Here is an 18,391-nt window from a genome sequence, read left to right on the forward strand (position 1 = left end):
GCACACCCAGCTTCTCTAGCCCACACTTCAGTCCCAATTACCAATTTTCATTCATTCAATAAATATATATTAAGCACATTAAAAAAAAGTGGTTTCTTTTTAGGTCATACTTTTGGGTAAAATGTTTTTATTCTGAAGACGTTATTTTTCAGAATTCTTCTATTCTGAAAAAAAAAGTTGTCTTGACTGGACAGAGCTCAGGAGTTACACTGAAATACTACACCATTTAGAAGACTTAATTTTTTCTTATTATATTCCCAGTTCAACTATATTTATTTAAAGCAATGTGTAGAAAGCAGTCCTATAGTACCTATTCAGCAGGAATGGCTGGATCACATGTTAATGCTGATACCTGAGTCTTTAAAGGAAGGGAAAGAAAGAGAAAGACTTGTGGAAAGTCTCATAAATGAGGTGTCAAGTGACTTTGAAAAAAGCATGAAGAGGTATCTGGGTAAGTGGCATTTAACTCATGCCAAGCTTCTTTTACTTTTGTTTCCCATCCCTCCAATCAAAAGTAGAAATATGAATAATGAACATTTATGTATTTAGCTATATGTATTTCTTAGATATTTTTTAAAATTTTTACTTTGAGGGGCACCTGGTTGCCTCAGTCACTAGAACATGCAACTCTTGATCCTGGGGTATAGGTTCAAACCTCACTTTGGGTGTAGAGATTACTTCAAAAAATGTAATCTACTTTTATTTTTATTTTTTTTAAAGATTTTATTTATTCATGAGAGATACACAGAGAGAGATAGAGACACAGGCAGAGGGAGAAGCAGGCTCCAGGCAGGGAGCCCGATGTGGTACTGGAACTCCAGTACCAGAGTTGAACTCCAGAATCACGTCCTGAGTTGAAGGCAGATGCTCAACCACTGAGCCACCCAGGCGTCCCAAATGAAATCTACTTTTAAAAAGTTTTTATTTTGCGCTTATTATCTAGTCAAAATCTTTGTCATTCAAGGGAACTTTGTGTAATTTTTACGTGCCTTGTTAGCTAATAGCCTTTTGATTTTTTGTCTTTGTCTTTATGGCTATAGTTATACTGCTTACAAAAATATTACTGTATTTAGGGAGATTTATTAAGGACTTAACATTTGCAATTTTTATTGGAATAAGTTTTCTTAAGTGGTGTTTGAGTAGAGAGAATACAAAAAAACTGAAAACTCAAAGCTTTTCTGTATCTGATTTCACACCCAAAGTAACATCAAAATAGTACCAAGAACTTGATTTTTTTTTCAAATAAAGGAACTTTTTCTTCTACTCACTTTAATGCTCAATAAACCATGTTACCCAATATCAAAAGTTAGAAACTTTTGTTTTGATTAGGATTTGCAAGAGTTTTCAAGAAATATTAATACATATATGTATTTTAGTGAGGAGTGTTCTCGTGAAACCTCCAGTTAAATGGCTTGAAGATGAAGGAGGCCCTTTACCTGAATCCCCTACGTGAGTAAATTATTATGATGATTTAAAGATTTGTATTTATTTATGAATTTATTTAGAGCGTGAGTGACAAGCAGGGGGAGGGGCAAAAGGAGGAAGAGAGAGAGAATCCCAAGCAGACTCTTCGTTGAGTGTGTGGGGCCCAATGTGGGGGTCATTCCCACAACCCTGTGATCATAACCAGAGCCTAATCAAGAGTTGGAGGCTCAACCAACTGAGATACCCAGGTGCCCTAGTAAATTTAGAAACAGAATGGCATCTAGTTTTTGATAACAGATCGAAAATAAGCTGATCTTACATTTCAGTCTAGAATTGTGAAGCTCAAAGGTATTTTGAATACATCTAAAAAATAGCACTACTATTTTTTTTCCCCTCGAAGGTATCCTTGCTCTGGACTTGTCTATTTGCTGTTTATACAATTAAGGGAACCTTTATGGATGTATAGGTCAACTTGACCTTAAGGAAGCTTTGGTATGTGGCAGACAGATTTCTTCATCTCTTTTCCCCAGGCCTAAGGTCTGGGTTTGTGGATCTCTACCCACAGTAACTGAGCCAGAGCACAGTGGAAGTCAGCAGGGCACCCCCACCTAGCCTATCATTCTGCCTTCCCCACAAGTGGTCTTTGGCCTTTCCGAAGAGAATGCAGTTTCAAGATCTTGATGCATTTTTATTACATGGATGTCTTCTAAAGCTCCTGTTGCAGACCATATTTTTCTCTTCTAAATCCCTATTCTTGCTTTAATACTAATTCTATGTCATAACTATTATTTCCTAAAATTTAGAGTGTATTGTTTGAACCCTGTTTGATATGGTGTTTTGCTTTTCCAGAGGACTGGATTATTCTAATCCTTGGCATTCTAGCTATCTGCAGACAAGAAATCAAATATCAGCTAATTTGCACATTGTTCATCCAATTATGAAAATGTTACTGGACCTTGGCTATACGACGTTTGCCAATACAGTTTTGCTAGATTTAACAGGGATTAGGTAAAGTCTCATATTTATTAACTAACATTTAAGATTTGAATGTCTCCTGCTTGAGTCCTTATATTTTGACTGTGTGCATTTTAAAACTAAGTCTTGGGAAAAAAACAACAACTAAGTCTTGGGAACTTTTCTTTAGATTAAAACTTTTTAAAATTAATTTTAAATGTATTTATTTATTCATGAGAGACACACACACAGAGAAAGAGAGGCAGAGACACAAGCAGAGGGAAGAGCAGGCTCCATGCAGGGAGCCCGAGGTAGGACTCGATCCCAGGTCTCCAGGATCAGGCCCTGGGCTGAAGGCAGCGCTAAACCGCTGAGCCACCCGGGCTGCCCTTAATTTATCTTATTTTTAAACAACTGTGTATTAAAACCAATATTTATCATTTGCTTTAAATCATTTTAAATTTTCTCATAAATAGAGCTAAAGGGCCAATCGATTGTGAATCACTGAAAAATGATCTATCAATACAAGCTAGAAAGGCAGAAGAGAAGATAATGAATACATGGTATCCAAAGGTTATAAATCTTTTTACCAAGAAGGAAGCTCTAGAAACCATCAAACCTGAAAAATTGGATGCATTTTATAACTGTGTTTCCACACTTATGTCAAATCAGGTAAATATATTTTGTATATCTTAAATAATGTTAATAAAATTAGTTTATGATTTTATTTTATTATTTTTAAGTTTTTATTTGAATTCCAGTTAGTTAATGTGCAATGCAGTATTAGTTTCAGGTGAACAATATAGTGACTCAACATTTCCATACAACAGATGGTACTCATCACAAGTGTATTCCTTGAATCCCATTACATATTTAATCCATTCCTCCACCCTCACCCCCCTATAACCATCAGTTTGTTCTCTATAGTTTACGGTCTGTTTCTTGGTTTGCCTCTCTCTCTTTTTTTTCTCCTTTGCTTGTTTGTTTTGTTTCTCAAATTCCACATATGAGTGAAATAGTATGGTATCTCTGTTTCTCTGACTGACTTATTTCACTTGGCATTATACTCCCTAGCTCCATCCGTGTCATTGCAAATGGCAAGATTTCATTCTTTTTTATGGCTAATATTCCATTTATGTAAATATACCACATATTCTTTATTCTTTTAACTATCTATGGACACGGGCTGCTTCCATAATTTGACTATTGTAGACAATGCTGCTATAAGCATTGGGGTGCATGTATCCCTTTGAATTAGTACTTTTTATTCTTTTGAGTAAATGCCTAGATGTGCAATCACTGGATTGCAGGGTAGTTTCATTTTTAACTTTTTGAGGAGCCCCCATACTGTTTTTCCATAGTGGCTGTACCAGTTTGCATTCCCCAAAACAGTGCAAAATTGTTCCCCTTTCTCCACACCCTCCCCAACAGCTATTGTTTCTTGTGTTGTTGATTTTAGCCATTCTGACAGGTGTGAGGGGATATCTCATTGTTGATTTGATTTGTATTTCCCTGATGATGAGTGATGTTGAGCATCTTTTCATGTGTCTGTTAGTCATCTGTATGTCTTCTTTGGAAAAATGTCTATATCTTCTGCCCATTTCTTAATTTGATTATTCATTTTGGAGTGCTGAGTTTAAAACTGGTGTTTTAGTTTATTATTTTAAATAAAATTCTATTTAGATATAGTGGTAGGTAATTATTTTGAAATAAGTTTAAAATATCTTTAGCATAATTGTGTTTAAATTAGTTTAGCATAAAATACTTCATTTCTGAAGCAATATAAAATAAAAAGAAAGTCTAGAAGTATGTGTCAATATTATAACTGATTACTGGGCTCATGCATAAGGGCTATCAACTATCTATAGGTTTATTGGAGAATATTCACAAAGGACTATTTTAGTAAACATTTTTTAAAGATTTTTATTTATTTTATTCATGAGAGACAGAGAGAGGGAGAGACATAGGCAGAGGGAGAAGCAGGCTCCATACAAGGAGCCCAATGTGGGACTTGATCCTGGGACTCCAGGATCATGCCCTAAGTCGAAGGCAGATGCTCAACTGCTGAGCCATCCAGGAGTCCCCCTAGTAAACATATTTGAACATATGAAATTCCAAGTCAGTTGATTCTCATTTTTTTCTCAATAAAATTTTGGTCTGAAATGGAATTGATCATCTTTAAAGAATATTAATTTATATTAATTATATATTTATAGGCTCCTCAAATTTTTACTATTGTAGAAATACAATTCTATAAAAATAGTTTTGAATAAAACCTTTCCCTTCTGGAAAATATCTCCAAAGATTCTATGAATTTTTCAATGTATCCTTAAAAGGACACATTTAATATCTAGTATACAATCCTGTAATTAATATATACATTATTTTATTTTTACCTTTATCCTCTTAAGAGGACTATGATTATTTGATAAGAAGTAGAGATGAGGAATATTTTGAAGATGGTTTTAGATATATTTTTTTGTTTGGCTAAATTTCCAATAGTTGGTTCTACATAGGAATGCATTATTCAGGGGCACCTGAGTGGCTCAGTTGGTTGAGCATCCTACGCTTGGTTTCAGCTCAAGTCATGATCTCAGGGTTATGAGATAGAGCCCCCAGTTGGGCTCTGTGCTCCGTGCAGAGTCTGCTTGAGATTCTCTCTCCCTTTGCCCCTCCCCACTCTCTCTAAAATAAATAAATAAATAAATAAATAAATAAATAAATAAATAAATAAATAAAATCTTTAAAAAATAATGCATTATTCATACTTTGGCAACTTAGTGTGCACATTTCTAAGTCCAGTGGCTTCACACTCACCTAGTGATATGCTGGAAATCCAGCTTTGGGGATGAGGGAGAAAAGCCCTAATTTGTACTGTTTGCCAATTTTCTGGTGTAAATATTCTCACTGTGGCAATTTTCAGGCATACAAAGGATTAATAATTGGCTCATAGAAGTCTTCAATATTTAGCAGTTGGCACTAGGAGATAGCTCTAGCATACCACCGTCCTTCACCTTATATGCCTGTCACCCCTTATCACCCTCACCCTCAAGTGGCTGGCCTTTCCTCCCATTAGTATTTACCAGGTTGTTTAATTTTCTGAAATGTTTTCTGTAACAGGGAAAGAATTACTAAAGAATGTGGAAGATTCTGAGTTGCCATATTAACCCTGTTGATATTTGGGACGCCTGAATGGCTCAGTGATTGAGAATCTGGCTTTGGCTCTGGTCATGATACCCGGGTCCTGTGATCAACTCCTCACAGGAGCCTGCTTCTCCCTCTGCCTATGTCTCTGCTTCTTTCTCTGTGTCTCTCATGAATAAACAAATAAATAGTCTTTAAAAAGATTATTGATATTCTATAAAAAATTAAAGTTTGCATATATTGTTCCATTTATTGTTTTAGACTACATTTAGTAGGAACATATTGTGCTGAAGATAATTTTGAAGGCTAAATGGAATGATAGAATGGCTTAGTTATAGGTAATAGCTCACTCATTTTGAACTAAAGGTTAAAAGGTTAAAGGTTGAATTTGTAAATTCTAAAGTAATAATTTATTACATCATGCAGCTAAAGGACTTCTTAAAGAGAACTGTAGAAGGATTTGTAAAACTCTTTGACCGAGAAGATCAGCAAGGGCTGCCAATATTTAAGATGGAACTGACATTTGATGATGATAAAATGGAATTTTATCCTACCTTTCAAGATTTGGAAGATATTGTTTTGGGTTTGGTAGAGCGAATAACTGAAGCTCTGCAGGTATTCCACCAACCTTATCCACTGGGCTTCTTTATATGGATCTCTTTCAACATTTTAAACAGTTGAAACTATAAAGTGGACATAAAATGTCCATAACATAAAATGTTATAACTCTGTTTTATTTCCATCCTCCAAGTTATTTTAAGTTACAAAGTGCTTTCTCTTTGATAAAGTCCCTGGATAGAAATGATGTTTTCCTTTTTAGAACTTTTATTACAGTTAGGAATTGGTATTTATGGGCTCATTTCATCTTCCCTACTTAGTTGTGAGCTTCTTAAGGATGAGATCCACATCATGTATGTTTTTTCTACTTTCTAGTATAATCACTTAGACATTATAGTTATTCAATAAATACTTGTTGAATGATAGAAAACTAACTCAAGTTTTTATACTAGACTACAAACTATCCAATTTTATTTTATTTTATTTTTTGAGATTTAATTTTAAGTAATCCAATGTGGGGCTGGAACTCCCAACCCCTGAGATCAAGAGTCACATGCTCTACCAACTGAGCCAGCCACGCACCCCAAACTATACAATTTTAAATCATTATTTTGAATCAAGTTGTCTTTTTTTGGTGGGGGCGGGGCACTGAAATCTGAAATGAATGTTTAAAATTATAAGATCTATGTATAGACCAATATTTAGATCTACGTATAGACCAGATATTTATTTCATAAATTATCATTTTATTTTTTGTTAGAATGTCCAAACAGTTCCCTCTTGGCTATCAGGAGCTTCACCATCCGTAAATCTTGACACACAACTTCCTGAACGTGTGTTACAATGGGCTCTTACGACACTGAAGTTGGCAGTACATTATAACTTAGAAGGTGCAAGAAAACATTATGAGACATACGGTATATATCACAAATATAATATTACACCCTTTTATCATAAAAGAATGCCATTTTTATTTTTACTGGAAATTGGTCAAATATTTGATTGTCTGGGGCTGTCATGAAAAAGCAGAAAGAGCCAGAAGTGAGCATTGGCATGGCTTTTGGCAGAATCAAAGCATGAACCCAGGAAGCTTGAATTCTGTTGTCTAGTCCAAAGTGTAAATGTTAACAGGAGCAGAGTAATAAAGCCAAAAGGTAGAGAGAAGAGATGTTGGAATAAGGAGAAAGCTAAAACAAGTTTTAAATTAATATAGTTTTAAAGAATAGTTTTGAAGAGACTGCAGCTCAGTTTTACAGTCTCTAAGTGTGTATGGGGTCAGGAGATAGTTATTTGACATTCTCTTAATCAAAACCTTCTATTAACTGGTTTGTCTGCACCTCCAAATTATTGTAAGGTCATTATATATACACTCTTGTCTTTATTTTAAAATGCCAATGTTCAACCTGGTTTGCTTGCTTAGGTCTATTTTATTCTTTTCCTAGTAGTGTATGTTAGTTCTCTATTAATATATTTAATTGAATAGTCTACTCCTTTCCATGACCATATCAAAAAGTGCTTTATCTTTTTGAATGGGTCTTATTACTGAGATTTACATTAGATTATTAATTTTCAGTTGAAAAATACAATTGGCTTCTTGATGGGACCGCAGTTGAGCTGATAGAGACTTTTCAGGCAGAAGATCATACTTTTGATGAATACACAGATGTAAGTGGTAATTCTGTTCTACTTTAATGCCTTTGACTTTCTTTTTTTAATTAGGGCTTTTTTTCCTGGAAGGTAAATGCTTCAATTAAAGTTAATAGAATTTCTTATTCAAAATATCATTATAGTAAACTTATAGATTCACCAAATAATTTCTTTAGTCATTCATGTATTCATTCATTGCTTCAACAATTACATTCAGACACCTAACAAGATTTTGGTGGTGGAAAGATGAATAATACATACACATTGCCCTCAGGAGCTGATGTTTGGCCTGGAAGCCAGACATATGAGTAACAATAATGACATATGGAGATAAGTACTGGAATGGAGGTGTAAACAAAGTATTGTGGAAGCACAGAAGTGGGAATGATTGCTTCTGCTTTGGAAGATTGGTGAAGAGTTCTTGAAGAAGTGAGAAGTGAGCGAGGCTTTGAAGTAGAAGTCTATAGTGGAGAAGACAGGGACTGTAACATGAACAAAGACCAAAAGGACTTAGGGGTGTTCAGAGACTATCAAATGAACCCAAACAGCTGAAGTCTAGGTAACAGGGATGCAGTACATAGCAGATTTAGAATATGAAGGTAGACATGTGGGATAATTTTAGAGTATCTTTGCTCAAGAGTTTGTACTCTGTTTTGAAGGTTTTTAGCTATGCAAGTGATATACTTGGATCTGAATTGTAAATGCTTTTTTAAAAAATTTTAAGCTTATAGGAAGATTTTTCAATCTTGCCTCGGAAATAATGCTTTTGCCTCAGTGGGTTCATTACCCTATGGTGCGTTTGGATTGTGAAGATTTGAAGACAGGCCTAACAAACAAAGCAAAAAACTTTGCAAATATATTATTAAACAACATAGCTTCAAAACATAGAAAGGAAAATGAATGGTAAGTAGAAGTAATTGCTAAACTCAGAAATATAGAGTAAAAAGAAATATTTTGCTAATAATAATTCTTGGTTGAAGTAAGAGGGATGTGTGGCTGGCTCATTTGGAAGAGCCTTGACTCTTCATGTCGGGGTCATGAATTTGAGCTCCACGTTGGATGTAGAGATTAATTACTTAAATAAAATACATAAGCTTTAAATTTTTTTTAAAAGATTAAAATATAAGTGTTTACAACTTTCTCTTCATAGTTGCCTCTTAAGGAATATCCTTTGTAGTCCCAATGGTCTGGTTTTTATGTGTTTGTTTGGTACAGTTTGAGAGTTGTTTTGAGGCAACCCAGGATTTTTTTAAAAAAAGAAATTGAAATAAAACAGTGTTTGGATACAGGTTGCATGAAAATGGAGAGACTAGACTTTCAATGATATTGGAAACATCTGGTATTGTTCCTGACCCCAGTATTTACTTGTGTCACCTAGCTTATTTTCGTTATCTGTAGAATAGAGACAGCAGTACCTACTTTGCAGAGTGGCTGTAAAATTAGATTCACAAACCAGTGGCCTGTTGTCTGAATATGTCATGCAGATATTTTTATTTGTCTCATGCTGTATTTTATTTTGTTTAAGTACATTTTGTTTGTTTTTTTTTTGTTTAAGTACATTTTGAATTGACTATCAACATTTCAAAATTAGGAGATTTTACACATAACATACACACACACACACACTCTCTCTCTCTCCAGATCTCCTACCTTTCTTGAAAAAGTGGGAAGACTGTACCACGTTGGGCCTTCAGTGGTAAATGGAGCTGAGAAGCAGTTTTTGTTTTACACAGGGAATATGTCCTTTCATTTGTTCACCCACTGCTCAAGCAATTCATCATCCAACTCATTTAACTTATTTGTTACCTGTCTGGGCCCCAAGGAATCTTAGCTTGTAATTTTGTAAAGATTAAAACTGATATATATAAAGCACCAGCACAGTGCTGGGAATATGATACTCAATCAATGTTAGCTAGTGTGTTTATTTTCCCAGAAGCAATGTGAGAAAATCATGTGCTTTGGAATCAGAAAGACTTGGATTTGAATACTGACTCTTCAATGAACTAGTTCTATGACTCTAGGCAAATCACTTAATTTCTTTGAGCCTCACCTGCTGTGCCAGGTGTGAAAACTAATACCTTCCTTGTAGGACTAGTGTTAGATTACAGATAACATTTGTAAAGTATCTGGCACCATACTTGGCATAGAATAGGTGCCCAAATTAAGGGAGCTATCATATCAATAAATATTTTTAAATGAACAGAAAATACATGACTGTCAAAAAGTCAAGTATTATCAGGCATACTTTGTACAAAAATATACTACTACACAAAAAGATATCAAAGATGGCATGGCATTCATTTCTAACAATCTCATTGAATAAGAGCAATGACGATGCCATAATAAAAAATGATTTATGTTTAACATGACAGTTCTTTGGTATTTATTTTTTGCAGTATACATGACTATTCTGGAAAATTCTATTACTTCCAACAAAATAACTCTTACTATAAACCCATGACATAAGAGCAGCTGAAAAGTTATCTAGTTCATTCTTTGTTTTCTATTTAAATTCCACACTTGACCTAGATAACACCAAAAGGAGGAAATGTGTGCCACTAAGTAAAGTAAAAGTTATTAAATAAATTAATAATAATCATTAAAGAGCAATTTTATTGCTCACAATTTGGTTTAACATCTGCTTGGGCCACTTTGCTCTCAATCATTTTATTTGCCTCCTTGTCTTTTGCTGTAATGTCTTTCCCAAGGGACTTAGATTCTGCTCTAGCAAGAAGTGTCTCCACAGGATCACCTGTCTTTTTGTCATTATCGACTTTAATGAATTCCTCCTAAATTTTTGATAATCAAGAATAAACAATCAAACTCTATGTGATCTCAGTTTTGCTTATCTCTCCAGCCTCATTTTATGTCCCCTTCTTTGTATTCATATTGGCCTGCTTGCCATTCTAAGTATGCTCTATATCACACTGCTTAACTGGGTAGTTCAAGAGAGTTAAAGAGATCTGTAGAAAAAATTTTTTTAGTACGTCTTAATTTCCACATGAAAATGTTACCTCAATTTTGTAGATTTTGTAGATATAAGATGTATGCTGAGTTATAACAGATAAATTGTCCTTAAATGTTTTAAGACATCTTAGTGTCTTAATATTTTAAGGATATCACAGTTCATATTTTACAATAATCATAATATAACACAAACATATTGAGTATGATATAGCATTAATTACCATAGCCATAGTAAAGCAGAGTATTATGTCAGTATTTGCAGTGATTTTGAAGCAATTAAGGAGCATGCATTAAAAGTCCCTGGAACAACAGAAGAGATGATGGATCTGATAGCTTATGTAGAGAAATCCCGGACTATAGGGATTCAAGAGTTGGCTTTACGGATCAAGGTAAGAATCTTTTAATTTGTATGTTTTAAATTAGTTTCTTTTTATTGTGAAATATGATAAACATATTTAAAATATGTAAAACATAGTTAAACTGAGTTATAAAGTACCCACCTGGGCAGCCTGTATGGCTCAGTGGTTTAGCGCTGTCATCTGCCCAGGGTGTGATCCTGGAGACCCCAGAGTCCCGCATCAGGCTCCCTGCATGGAGCCTGCTTCTTCTTCTTCCTGTGTCTCTGCCTCTGTGTGTGTGTGTGTGTCCTCAAGAATAAATAAAAATCGTTTTTAAATTATTTTTTTATTTTTTATTTTTTTAAATTTATTTTTTATTGGTGTTCAATTTACTAACATACAGAATAACCCCCAGTGCCCGTCACCCATTCACTCCCACCCCCCGCCCTCCTCCCCTTCTACCACCCCTAGTTCGTTTCCTAGAGTTAGCAGTCTTTACGTTCTGTCTCCCTTTCTGATATTTCCAATAAAAATCTTTTTTTTTTTTTAAAAAGTACCCACCTATAATGCCATGACTAAGTTAAGAAATAGGATATTGCCTGGACCTCTGAAGCCCTCTGTGTGTGACTTTCTGATCATAACTGCTTCTCTCCCTCTCTGCCCTAGAGGTTTCCCTTGGTTTCTACAGTAATCACACATTTTTATTCTTTTGTGCCACGAACTATGTGTGCATCCTCAAACAACATGAGCTTAAAAATTTTTCTTTCTTTTTTTTTTTTTTTTTTTTTTTTTTTTAAATTTTTTTTTTTTAATTTTTATTTATTTATGATAGTCACAGAGAGACAGAGAGAGAGAGAGGCAGAGACATAGGCAGAGGGAGAAGCAGGCTCCATGCACCGGGAGCCTGATGTGGGATTCGATCCCGGGTCTCCAGGATCGCGCCCTGGGCCAAAGGCAGGCGCCAAACCGCTGCGCCACCCAGGGATCCCAAAATTTTTCTTTCTTTTATAATTTACATTTAATAGTATACTTATGCCTTCCCAAGCACAAGATTGTATACCCATTCACCTATATTGTACTCTAATTCATTGTTTGAAAATGTGAAATATAACACACATACCCCAAATTACATAAAACATAAATTGTGCAGTTTAAAATCTTATAAAGTAAACACACCATAATTATCACCCAGGGAAGAAATGGAACCTTGCCAACACATTAGAAGCTCATCATAGTTGCCTCTTTTTCCTGGATGTGTACACTATCCTGACTTTTGTGATAATTGCTTCCTTGCAACTTCTTTATAGTTTTACTGTCAAAATATGCATTTCTAATCAATATAATTAATTTTTGTCTCATTTAGATCTTTATATAGAATCATACTGTTTCTGTTCTTTTGCATCTTGCCAACATTATGTTAGTAATGCCATGCCATTGTTTCTTAGCTTCATTTTCATTGCTGTCTTATACTTACTATTATATAATCATATAATAACTTGTTATTTTAGTTTTATTGTTCTGGATATTTGGTTTGTTTCTACTTTTGCTATTAATAGCAATACTGCTGGGAACATTTCTGTACATGTATCCTGGTTTATATATTCATGCATTTCTCCTAGATATTATAACATATTTATTTTCACCTTTACTAGCTAAGGCAAAACTCTTTTCTAAAGTAGTTTTGGGTTGCCTGGGTGGCTCAGCATTGAGCATCTGCTTTGGCTCAGGGCGTGATCCTGGAGACCCTGGATCGAGTCCCACATTGGGCTCTCTGCATGGAGCCTGCTTCTCCCTCTGCCTGTGTCTCTGCCTCTCTCTCTGTGTCTCTATGAATAAATAAATAAAATCTTAAAAAAAATAGTTTCAATTTTATACTCCTACCAGCAGTGTATGAGTCCTACTATTTTACACCCTTACTTATGCTTGCTCTTGTGAGATATTTTAAATTTGCCAGGCTGTTCTCTTAACTATAGAGAACAAACTGATGGTTACTAAGGAGGGAGGTGGGTTGGGGGTGGTGAGGGAAATAGGTGATGGAGATTAAGGAGTACACTTGTTGTGATGAGCACTGGGTGATGTATGGAAGTGTTGAATCACTATATTGTTCACCTAAACTAATATTACACTGTCTGCTAGCTAAATGGAATTTAAATAAAAACTTTAAAGAAAAAAGAATAATTGCTGTTCTGTTAGGTGGAAATCATTGTATTTTTAATTTGCATTTTCCTGAAGAAAACTGAATTTGAATACTTTTCATATGCTTTTTAAAAAATAATTTTTTTATTACAAAAGTAACATAATGACAGTAGAGAAGTAAGAGGTACAGAAAAACATTAAGCTGACCAAAAACATGAAACATATTCCTACTTAATAGAAAATTGAGGGATTCCTGGGTGGCTCAGCCTTTTAGTGCCTGCCTTTGGCTCAGAGCGTGATTCTGGAGTCCCAGGATTGAGTTGCGCATCAGGCTCCCTACATGGAGTCTGCTTCTCCCTCTGCCTGTGTCTCTGCCCCTCTCTCTCTCTCTGTGTCTCTCATGAATAAATAAAATCTTTTTAAAAAAAAGAAAATTGAGTATCATATTTTTGACTTAAGATTACATCAACATGAAAAAAAGGATTTTATTGTAAACATGTTTGACTTAAGATTGAAACAAATATGAAACATAAAAATGTATTTTTGAATATTTAAATTTACAGGTTTAGATGTGTCAAGAATAAGTGAATTATTTAACCATTCACTGTTGGATATTGAAGATGCCTCCAGTTTTCATTTCTTAATTTATTTTTTTAATTTACTTTTAAGATGCCTCCAATTTTTTTAAAAATTTAAATTCAATTGGGGGATCCCTGGGTGGCGCAGTGGTTTAGCGCCTGCCTTTGGCCCAGGGCGCGATCCTGGAGACCTGGGATCGAATCCCACGTCAGGCTCCCGGTGCATGGAGCCTGCTTCTCCCTCTGCCTGTGTCTCTGCCTCTCTCTCTCTCTCTGTGACTATCATAAATAAATAAAAATTTAAAAAAATTAAAAAAAAAGAAAAAAAATTTAAATTCAATTAATTAAGATAATTATTAGTTTTAGAGGTGGAGTTCAGTGATTCATCCGTCTTTTTTTTTCTTCATTGCTTTTATTTATTTATTTATTTATTTTAAAGATTTATTTTTATTTATTTATGATAGACATAGAGAGAGAGAGAGGCAGAGACACAGGCAGAGAGAGAAGCAGGCTCCATGCCGGGAGCCCGACGCGGGACCCGATCCCGGGACTCCAGGATCGCATCCTGGGCCAAAGGCAGGTGCGAAACCGCTGAGCCACCCAGGGATCCCCTGCTTTTTATTTCTATAAATAATATTTAGAGAAGTATATTGACAGCCACGCCTCAAAGTTTGTCATTAACAATATGTCCGATGTCTTCACAAATGCTGTCCCCCACACAGAAGGACTAATCAATCATAAGATCCAGGCTGTGATTGACCTCAAAACAGACTTCTTCTGAGCTGAAAGATTTCTTGTTTCATTTGGAATCTCATATGTTCCGTTTTGCATTTGAACACTGTATGTCATATTTCCCCATTAAACTACAAGTATTATGATTATATTATGAAAAAATAGTATATGACTATGGGGGTATTTCAAAATAACAGATACCTCAGATATTCCCATGTTAACAAGTGGGGAAATGAATAACACCTATTTGAAGTCTTCAGAAATGCTAGTGATTCATCAGTTTTATATAATATCCAGTGCTCATTACATCACGTGCCCTCCTCAATGTCCATCACCCAGTTGCTCCATCCTCCCACCCACCTCCCTTCCAGCAACGCTTAGTTTCCTTCCTATGATTAAGAGTCTTTTACGGTTTTTCTCTATGATTTCATCTTGTTTTTTTATTTTTCTCCTTTCTGCCCCTATGATCCTCTGTTTTGTTTCTTAAATTCCACATATGAGTGAGACCATATGATAATTGTCTTTCTCTGATTGGCTTATTTCACTTACCATAATACCACCTAGTTCCATCTATGTTATTGCAAATGGCAAGGTTTCATTTTTTTATGGTTGAGTAGTATTTCATCAATATATATATATGTACTTATATATATAATAGTACTTCTAGTACTATTGAAATACTTTTATATATATATACATACCACACTGATATAGATATATATGTTATTTTAGATATATAATAAATATTATATATATGTATGTGTGTATGTATATATATATACATATATATGCATATATATGTGTATATATATATATATATATATATATATATATATATATAGATCCATTTATCTGTCAATGGACATCTGGGCTCTTGCCATCTTGCCATTGTGGACATTGCTGCTGTGAACATTGTGGTGCAGGTGCCCCTTTAGATCACTACATCTGTATCTTTGGGGTAAAAAACCTAGTAGTGCAATTGCTGGGTTGTATGGTAGCTTTATTTTAAACTTTTTGAGGACCATTTTCCAGAGTGGCTACACCAATTTGCATTCTCACCAACAGTATAGGAAGGTTCTCTTTTCTCTGAGTCCTCGCCAACATCTGTCATTTCCTGACTTGTTCATTTTAGCCATTTGATTGGTATGAGGTGGTATCTCATTGTGGTTTTGATTTACATTTCCCTGATGCTGAGTGATGTGGAATATTTGTTCATGTGTCTATTGGCCATTTGTATGTCTTCTTTGGAGAAATATCTGTTCATGTCTTCTGCCCATTTCTTGATTGGATAATTTGTTCTTTGGGTGGTGAGTTTGATTAGTTCTTTATAGATTTTGGATACTAGCCCTTTATCTGATAAGACTTTTCCAAATATCTTCTCCCATTCTGTTGGTTTTCTTTTGGTTTTGTCGACTGTTTCCTTTGCTGTGCAAAAGCTTTTTATCTTGATGAACTCCCAGTATTTCATTTTTACCTTTGTTTCCCTTGCCTTTGGAGACCCATCTAGCAAGAAGTTGCTGTGGCCAAGGTCACAGAGGTTGCTGCCTCTGTTATCCTCTAGGATTTTGATGGATTCCTCTCTCACATATAGGTCTTTTATCCATTTTGAGTCTATTTTTGTATATGGTATGAGGAAATGGTTCAGTGTCATTCTTCTGCATGTGGCTGTCCAATATTCCCAACACCATTTGTGGAAGAGATGGTCTTTTTTCCATTGGATGGTCTTTCCTGCTTTGTCAAAGATTAGTTGGCCATAATGTTGAGAGTCCATTTCTGTATTCTCTATTCTGTTCCAATGATCTGTTTGTCTGTTTTTGTGCCAGTACCGCACTGTCTTGATGATTATAGCTTTGTAATACAGCTTGAAGTCTGAAAATGTGATGCCACCAGTATTGTTTTTCTCCTTCAATATTCCTTTGGCTATTCAGGGTCTTTTCTGGTTCCATACAAATTTTAGGATTGTTTGTTCCAGTTCTGTGAAAAAAGTCAATGATATTTTGATAGGGATTACATTGAATGTATAGATTGCTCTAGGTAGCATAGATATTTTAACAATATTAGTTCTTCCAATACATGAACATGGAACCTTTTCCATTTCTTTGTGTCTTCCTCAATTTCTTTCATGAGTGTGCTACAGTTTTCTGAGTACAAATCCTTTACTTCATTGGTTAGGTTTATTCTTAGGTTTCTTAAGGTTTTTGGTGCAATTGTGTGTAAATGGGATTGACTCCTGAAGTTCTCTTTCTTCTGTCTCAGTGTATAGAAATGCAACTGATATCTGTGCCTTGATTTTATATCCTGCTACTTTGCTGAATTGCTGTATGAGTCCTAGCAATTTTGGGATGGAGTCTTGGGTTTTCTACATAGAGTATCATGTTATCTGCAAAGAGTAAGAGTTTGACTTTTTCTTTGCCAGTTTGGATGCCTTTTATTTCCTTTTGTTGTCTGATTGCTGAGCCTAGGACTTCTAGTACTATTGAACAACAGGGGAGAGAGTGGATATCCCTGCTGTGTTCCTAACCTTTGGGGAAAAGCTCTCAGTTTTTCCCCATTGAGAATGATATTCACTGGGGGCTTTTTGTATATGGCTTTTATGATATTAAGGTATGTTCCCTCTATCCTTAAATTGTGAAGACTGTCAAATTCTTTTTCTGTATCAGCTGAGAGGATCATATAGTTCTTGTCCTTTCTTTCTTCTTTTTTTTGAAATATATTTTATTTATTTATTCTGGAGAGAGACAGAGAGAGGCAGAGACATAGGCAGAGGGAGAAGCAGGCTCCATGCAGGGAGCCAGATGTGGGACTCGATCCCGGGACTCCGGGATCAGGCCCTGAGCCAAAGACAGATACTCAACCACTGAACCACCCAGGCTTCCCAGTTCTTATCCTTTCCTTTATTAATGTGATATATCACCTGATTTGCAGATGTTGAAAGACTTGCAGTCCAGGAATAAATCCCACTTAGTCTTGGTGAATAATCCTTTTAATGTACTGTTGGATCCTATTAGCTAGTACCTTGGTGAGAATTTTGGCATCCATGTTCATCAGGGATATTGGTTTGTAATTCTCCTTGTTGGTAGAGTCTTTTTCTGATTTTGGGGTCAAGGTAATGCTGGCCTCATGGAATGAGTTTGAATACTTTTCATATGCTTATTGACCATTCGGAATTCCTCTTTGGTGAAATGCTTTTACATGGTTTTGCCTATTTTTCTTTGGGGTTTTGTGTCTTTTTTATTTTTTAAAAAGATTTTATTTATTTATTTGAGAGAGAGAGAGAGATTGAGAGAGCATGAACAGGGGGAGAAGTAGAGAGAGAGGAGCAGACTCCTCACTGAGCAGAGAGCCTGATGCAGGGCTGGATCCCAGAACCCTGGGATCATGTCCTGAGCCAAAGGCAGACACTTAACTAACTGAACCACCCAGTTACCCTCTTTTTCTTATTGGTCTATAATAGTTTTTTTTTTTCAATTGTGCTAAAATATACATAACAAAAAGTTTTAAGTGTGCTATTTCATTTGTAGTTTTGAAGATACTATTGGTAAGTATCCTTTTTCTTTTACTCTAATTTATTCTAACTTTTTAATGGTATTTTTTGATGAAGAGAAGTTCTTATTGTAATGCAGTCAAATGGGCAATGTTCCCCCCTCTTTTTTTTAAAGAGGGAGGGAGGGAGGGAGGAAGAGCGAGAGAGAGAGAGAGAGAGAGAGAGGTGAAGGAGAGAGGCAGAAGTAGAGGGAGAGAATCTTAAACAGGCTCCATGTTGCTTAAGGCAGGGCTCGATCTCACAACCCTGAGATCATGACCTGAGCTGAAATCAAGAGTCTGACGCTTAACTGACTGAACCACTCAGGTGCCCCCAATGTTTCCTTTTATAGCTAGTGCTTTCTGTGTCTTGTTTAAGAAATCCTTTCC

At 35.3% G+C, this 18,391-nt stretch overlaps 1 protein-coding gene across 4 annotated transcripts in view; it reads left to right on the forward strand.

Moving 5' to 3' along the window:
- The window catches only part of DNAH12 (dynein axonemal heavy chain 12), a 203,784-nt gene that overhangs the window by 15,161 nt on the left and 170,232 nt on the right, over positions 1-18,391 (forward strand). For all 4 annotated transcript variants that reach the window (XR_012011905.1, XM_072785760.1, XM_072785758.1 and 1 more), the window contains exons 5-13: positions 262-451; positions 1,377-1,449; positions 2,275-2,433; positions 2,856-3,051; positions 5,950-6,138; positions 6,842-6,998; positions 7,655-7,746; positions 8,453-8,631; positions 10,949-11,084. Coding sequence is in view for 3 of the 4 variants with exons in the window: in XM_072785760.1 (XP_072641861.1) it covers positions 262-451; positions 1,377-1,449; positions 2,275-2,433; positions 2,856-3,051; positions 5,950-6,138; positions 6,842-6,998; positions 7,655-7,746; positions 8,453-8,631; positions 10,949-11,084 (1,371 nt within the window). In the remaining variant the exon portion in view is untranslated. The remainder of the gene's footprint in view (positions 1-261; positions 452-1,376; positions 1,450-2,274; positions 2,434-2,855; positions 3,052-5,949; positions 6,139-6,841; positions 6,999-7,654; positions 7,747-8,452; positions 8,632-10,948; positions 11,085-18,391) is intronic.

The sequence above is a fragment of the Canis lupus genome, chromosome 19, assembly GCF_048164855.1.
Source record: "Canis lupus baileyi chromosome 19, mCanLup2.hap1, whole genome shotgun sequence".
Taxonomy (NCBI): domain Eukaryota; kingdom Metazoa; phylum Chordata; class Mammalia; order Carnivora; family Canidae; genus Canis; species Canis lupus.